Here is a 7,127-nt window from a genome sequence, read left to right on the forward strand (position 1 = left end):
CTCGGGCGGGAGCGCCGCCGCGCTTCCCAAGCAGCGCACTTATCCAGTGCGCCACCGGGCCAGCCCCATAGTTTAATGTTTTATTTCAATACCCCAACTGATGTTACGTATCCTACTTTGAGACCATAGCTATGGATATGGAGAGATCAGCAAAAAGAAAAATACAACTAAAATGTCCCTTGACCTAAAGGCTTCATTTCTTTGAATGTAGGTGACTATATTTGCTTTTTTTTTTCCTTTTTATTTTCTTATTTTTTTAAGAGCTGTGTTTCATATTGGTTAGGGCACTTTTCTCCATTTGAAACATAATCACAAACCTCATTTCCCACCATGTTGTACTGGTGTAGTTGATTTTTTAAAATACCTAAAAAAACAGGTTTTAACCTATAAGCCCAACTTTAATATTTTTAGGTTTTGCCTAGAGTATATTTGGTCTACTTAGTCTTTTGAATTCTGATTTGGTTACATGATATTAGTTAGCCTTCCACCTTAGGATATCTGAAAACTTGATATTCAAGTCATCAATAAAAATGTTGAATGTCATGTTACTAAAAATTTTCTCTTTAGACCGATCCATTTATCAATTTATATTTCAATTTACTGTAGATGAGAATTTAAGATATTAATGCTCATCCTGATAAAATCATTAAAGAAAACAAAAACTGATATTTTCTTAACATTTAAAATGTATATGTCGGGCCGGTCCGTGGCTCACTTGGGAGATTGCGGTGCTGATAACATCAAGGCCTGGGGTTCGGATCCCATATAGGGATGGCCGGTTCGCTCACTGGCTGAGCGTGGTGCTAACAACACCAAGTCAAGGGTTAAGATCCCATACTGGTCATCTTTTAAAAAAAAGAAAAAAAAATGTATATGTCTTAGTCCTAAAGTCAGTATCTTATTTAATAGAGGAACACTGGAGACATTTCCACTAAGATCAGGAACAAGACAAAAACACTTATTCTCTCTGCTACTATTCACACTGTATTAGATTATAAGCCAATACAATTAGACAAGAGAAACCAATAGAAGCATAAGAATGTGTGGGAAAATTAATAGCATCGTATCAATGCTAATTTCAATAATTGTACTATGGCTGTGTAAGATGTTAACATTATGGGAAGCTGGGTGAGGGGTATACAGCAAGGCTTCTCTCCCTTGATACTACTGGCCAGAAAAGTCTTTGTTGTGAGGGGCTATCCTGTGCATTGTGGGATTTTTAGCAGAATCCCTGACCTCTTCCCTCTAGATGCTAGAAGCAACCGGCTCACCACCAAACTGTGAAAACTAAAAATGTCTCCAGACACTGCCAAGTGTCCCAGAGGGGGCAAAATCATCTTCAGTTGAGAACCACTGGTACACAGGAATGCTACTATTTTTGCAACTTCTCTGAAAAACCTAAAATTATTTCAAAACAAAAAGTTTAAAAAGTACCAGTGCTCAAGTATAAGTGAAAACTGTGACTACCATTATGGTACTCTAAAGCATGATTCTACTTTTAATTCTTAAAAAATAATATTAAAAATTATCGCAAAGCATCATCTTGGAAGCTTTAACAAAATGTGTGGTATGTAAAGTTTCTGGAAACAGAAAAAAAAAAAAGGCCTTTCGATTTTAGGAAACTTTATTTTCCATAATCAATTCAAAAGAAATTTTCATGCTTATCTACCTCTTTGTGTTCATTGATGCCTTCATCATCCATTTATTAGTGAGAGGATCAAACATCTCCATGCTACCTAAATGTTCATTTCCATCATGTCCACCTACTGCATACACTTTACCTGTCAAGAGAAGTATTTTCATTTGATTCCAAACAATAGATAATATTAAATGTTACTTATATAAATGATATATAATGAAAATGTCATGATTAATTTTCAACAACTGCTGTTTTGTTCAACATTATGATCAATGTCATTTCAGTAGTCAAATGATATTTAGTATAATATTCCACTAATGGGCTGGTCTACATGAAGTTATTAATTGCTTAAAAACTATCCCCTTAGATTTCCCAACTTTTTTTACTTAGTAGTGAAATCACTAATCCTGCTTTCAAAGAACGTTTAATAAAAGGAAAAATACTCTTAATATGTTATATAAACAAAATTTAAATTTGTTCATACTATATGATCAAACTTTTTCTAAGTGAAACAAACGAAAACACAAGCAGGAAAATGGGAAAGATTACATACCAAAATGTTAACTGTAACTACTTCTGGGTGTTTGGGTTTAGATTACTTTTTTTATTAAAATATTTTTATATTTTCAAGAAAAGCATTTATACTTTAATAATCAGAAAAAAGGTCATTTTTAATTTTTTTTTCTTTTTACTTTTTATTTATTTATTTATTTTTATTTATTTATTTTTTTTAAAGATGACCGGTAAGGGGATCTCTTTTTACTTTTTCTTTTTATTTATTTATTTATTTATTTTTATTTTTATTTTTTTTTTAAAGATGACCGGTAAGGGGATCTTAATCCTTGACTTGGTGTTGTCAGCACCATGCTCACCCAGTGAGCTAACTTGGCCATCACAATATGGGATCCGAACCTGGGGCCTTGGTGTTATCACCACCACACTCTCCCGAGTGAGCCACGGGCCGGCCCAAAAGGTCATTTTTTAAAGTATTCTAACAATTTATCCATGGTTCTACAATTAATTCATATCAGTAATGAGTAAAAAAAAAAATCTAATTTCAGTAATAATAATTAGATTGGTATATTAGATGATATATATTTATAATTTGATGATATGTATTTATAATTTGGGTTCAATAAACATTTTTCCTTAGTTTGATTTTTTTGCAAATATAACTCAGAATAGTTTAGCTCTCCATTGCCCTCTTCCCTGCTATTCAACTCCATGTTATGCATCTATATGCAACAGATTGTATACAGAGCATCTGTGGGCAGGCATAAAGCAAGTAAATAATCACTACCCAAATATTTTACTGATATATTAAAAAAATATTTTACAATTTAGCAATTTTCTTATATAAAGGCAGAAATTCTCAAAGTTCAAATATTTTAAAAGAGCACTGTGATTATGTGATGTGAACACATCTTCCTGTGAACAATAGTGAACCTACCTTCCACAGAGATTACACCCACGTGTCGTCTCCGGCTATTCATTTCTGGTCCAAAGAACCAACTGTTTTTGTTGATAGAATAGCATTCTATACTGCGAAAGGGGTCACCAGATCCACCTCGACCACCTACACAAAACAGCACACCTAAAGGTACAACCACAAAATAGAGATCAAAATTACAGTTGCTAAATTTTTTTAAATTAGAGTGGAAAAATATTTAGGAAGTCAAAATTTTGAGTAATGGCAAAAAAGGATGAATTATTTGGATAGTATCCAATGTTGTTATGTTACTAGAAATCTAATCTAATTTCCCCCTCCTTATTTGAATTTTTCAAAGAATAAGGTACATTAGCTATCTCTGCTTGCTAGCATCTCATCACAACATGGCTTATACCCTCACCCACTCTGCAAAATTGTTCTTGCTAAGGTCATAACAAAACCAATCAACTCCTGAGTTAATTCCTTATTTAACACAATTGCAACATTTGATATGCTGATCACCCTGTTTTTAGGGAAACTCCTTACTTTCTTGATTTCTATAATATCAAAGTCTCCTTTTGTGTCCAATCATATCTTTCCTTCTTTTGATGTTTTCCATGTTCCATGCTTAGCCTACTTTTCACATACAGTAGTCCCCACTTATCCAGTTTCACTTTCTGTGGTTTCAGTTATCCACAGTAAACCACAGTCCAAAAATATTACAGTACATTGAGAGAGGGAGAGACCACATTCACAAAACTTTCATTATATTATTTAAATTGTTCTATTTTATTATTAGTTATTGTTAATCTCTTACTGTTCCTAATTTATAAACTGAACTTAATCATCTGTGTGTACAAAGATACCTTCAAAAAGTTCGTGGAAAGATACGGATTATCTTTTAATCCTATTTTTCCATGAACTTTTTGAAGTACCCTCGTATGTGTAGGAAAAAACATAGCATATACAGGGTTTGGTACTATCCACAGTTTCAGATACCTACTGGGGGTCTTGGAATGTATCACCTGTGGATAAGGGGAACTATGTACTTTACACTCACACAGGAGAAGTTCATACCTTTGTTTAACATTCCATCTGTATCATAATACGTTCCAATCTATATTTTTAAGACACATTTCCACTTAATGACCCACAGGTACCTCAACCCCATGTTCAGAAGGATCTCCCCTCCTTGCCTACCTAAACAACCTCTTCTTGCAGTGTCCTATCTTTCCCTCACTATTCCCATTACCACTGTCTTAATTCAGGTCCTCATCAGCTATTACCCACTACTGCAAGATCCTGTCCCTCTCTTATCACTCAGTAGTCTTTTTGCTTTTAGATTAACAGAGTAATCTAATTAAGATGTTTTTTCTACAGCTTTCCATTACCTACATTAGCAGTTCTCAAAAACATTAGCAAACGCTACTGTACACTTAAAATTTTTTAAAATGGAAAATTTTATGTTACATGTGTTTTACCACAATATGTAAAAATGAGCACTTTAGTGTGATTCAGAATCACCTGGAGGTGGGCTGGCTGGTTAGACCAGTTAGTTATAGTGCAGTGCTTTTTGTTTTTTGGGGGGGTTTTTTGGTAGCTGGCTGGTACAGAGATCTGAATTCCTGACCTTGGTGTTATAAGGCTGCTCTCCAAACAACTGAGCTAACCAGCCAGCCTGTAGAGCACAGTGTTATAACAGCAAGGTCAAGGGTTCAGATCCCTGTACAGGCCAGCCACCAAAAACAAAAACAAAAAAACCCCAGAATCACCTGGAGGGCATAATGCACAGATTGCTGGGCCTGAGTCCCAGAGTTTCTGATTCAGTAGTTTGGGGTAGGTACAAGAATCTATATTTCTAACAAGTTCCCAACTGAATGCTGATGCTGCTGGTGTGGGGGTGATCCCTTCCCTCACACCTTGAGAATCACTGACTTACGAGGTAAGGCCTTAGCACAGCATAAAGGCCTTCCAGGATCTAAACCAGTCTCTTCCTTCCTCTCTCTCTCAAATTTCAAAACTAAGGCTGAGGTTTACTTTCTCCAGAAAACCTTTTCTGACACTTCCAAGGTAAAAATAACCACTCCTTTTGTTTGTCACATTATACCTTGTGATTATAAAAAAGTACCTGTAATACTTTATTCAAATGTCTATTTCCCTAGACCAGACTGCAAGTTCTCCCAAAATAGGGCTGGCTATATTCTATTTGTGTTCGCATTTCTAATATCTAACTCAGAGCTTGCCACATGGTAGGCACTTAAAAAGTGTTTGCTGAATGAATGCATAAATGAATGACTGGAACTTCTTGTGCTCTTTTCCAACTAATTCAATATTTTAAGTCAGAGAAACTTAAAGTTGGAACTCAAAGATCATGTAGTCAAGTTGTTTATAAATAAACGGAGGCCTACAGAGATGAAGAAATTTGCCCCCAAATTTCCAGATGTTTAATGGCACAGCTGGAATTATAATCCCAGAATGTAATCCTAATCTTTGATTAGACTTTCTTTAAGTGGAAACTAGTATTTCAGCTATATAGGTCAACTGGAAACATGTCACGTAAGAAAAAAAACTAAAACTGAAGTAAAAAGGTCACGATACAAATCCTTTCTCTGTTATTTCTGTGTGGCCTTGAGCTTATTTTTAACTTCTCTAATTCTTAGTCTTCTCATCCATGAGATGGAAAAACACCATCTATTTCACAATAAGGGTCAAATCCTTCGATAAAATCTAATAAAATTCTTGTAATCATGTAAGAGATCATGTATATAAGAGTCTAGTATATTTTGGCATATTACCTAAGCTGCTAAGATGCTGTTTGAATTCAAATCTGAATTTGAATAGGAGTTTCATCAAATACCCTGACTTTCTGAAACAGTATTCACAATTGAAAAAAACTCTCCACGCCAGAAAGAAATTTAATTCTTTACATCACCCTATAAAAAAGAATAAGTAACAGTCCTTCTCATGTTAAGTAACTATTTAGAAAATGTACTTCTTCATAGGCAAGTGTATGACTTTCAGCCTTCCATTATGCTACTTAGATAAAAGCCCATTCTATTCATAATCAGGTATTGCCTTTTGTTGTTTTTAGGCTATTCCATAGACCTCATAATTTGATAACTCTATATCAGGCAGCAGCAAATGTGTAGGAAATTTCTATTCAAAGTTCCCCTTTCCGAATTTCTGGACCTCACTTATATTCTCTCATCCCCCAAATATGTTACTCTTTATAAATATTTCAAAAATTAAGTGAACATGAACTATTTTCTGAGAAAAATATAAAGTTTAAAAATTGTGGCAAATAAAGGTAAAACTGCATGCCTCCTAAAATATAAAAGCTTTAGATTCTAAGAGTTTAATATGGTCCATTATACAAATGTTAGATATGTTTAGTGCCTTTCTTCTGATTTGGTAAAATGTGAAAACAAATATTTAAACGTGTATTGTGTCACACTCTATGCTTGGCATTAGGGATACAAATCTAAATAAAATACTTACCTGTCTTTGAAGAGCTGAAGGCATGTGAAATAAATAAAGTGCTCTAAAAGTACAAATAAGACAGGAGCTAATTCTGCCTAGAAGTGTCAGGAAAGACCTCAGAAAAAGAGATATTTCAGTAAGCTCTTCAGAGTGTATAGGACTTGTTATGGCTTTTTAAAATATTGGCAAATCAGTAAAACTATTTAAATTATGTACAGAAAGAACTATGAATATGTATATATAAAACTTTATCTGTCAATTGTTACTTTAATGTGATCTGATACTAATTATCTTGTGTCCGGAGCCATAGAGCCCGGCTGTTGCCTAAGAGCCTGCCTGCCTGTCCGGAGCCAAAGAGCCCGCCCAGCTATTGCCTCGAGGCCTCAGAGCCTTGTTTGCTGTTATCTTCCGTCCCTCCCCCTGCTGTGCACTATGGGTGTAGGTAACTTTGCAACTTGCCATAGATAACAGAGAATTTTCCATTTACCGGAACAACCCGCCCTGCGGTTTTCTTAGTAAACCATCTGCTGCTTACTTCCTTATCTGCTGATTCCCTCCTGCTGTCTATATAAGCTGTGA

At 34.8% G+C, this 7,127-nt stretch overlaps 1 protein-coding gene across 3 annotated transcripts in view; it reads right to left on the reverse strand.

The window, feature by feature from the left end:
- KLHL8 (kelch-like family member 8) overlaps positions 1-7,127 on the reverse strand; it is a 62,180-nt gene that overhangs the window by 32,371 nt on the left and 22,682 nt on the right. For all 3 annotated transcript variants that reach the window (XR_551818.1, XM_008590446.1, XM_008590447.1), the window contains exons 4-5: positions 3,090-3,233; positions 1,670-1,781 (exon numbers count right to left, since the gene is read on the reverse strand). Coding sequence is in view for 2 of the 3 variants with exons in the window: in XM_008590446.1 (XP_008588668.1) it covers positions 1,670-1,781; positions 3,090-3,233 (256 nt within the window). In the remaining variant the exon portion in view is untranslated. The remainder of the gene's footprint in view (positions 1-1,669; positions 1,782-3,089; positions 3,234-7,127) is intronic.

This window comes from Galeopterus variegatus, unplaced genomic scaffold (assembly GCF_000696425.1).
Source record: "Galeopterus variegatus unplaced genomic scaffold, G_variegatus-3.0.2 Scaffold6105, whole genome shotgun sequence".
In the NCBI taxonomy this organism is placed as follows: Eukaryota; Metazoa; Chordata; class Mammalia; order Dermoptera; family Cynocephalidae; genus Galeopterus; species Galeopterus variegatus.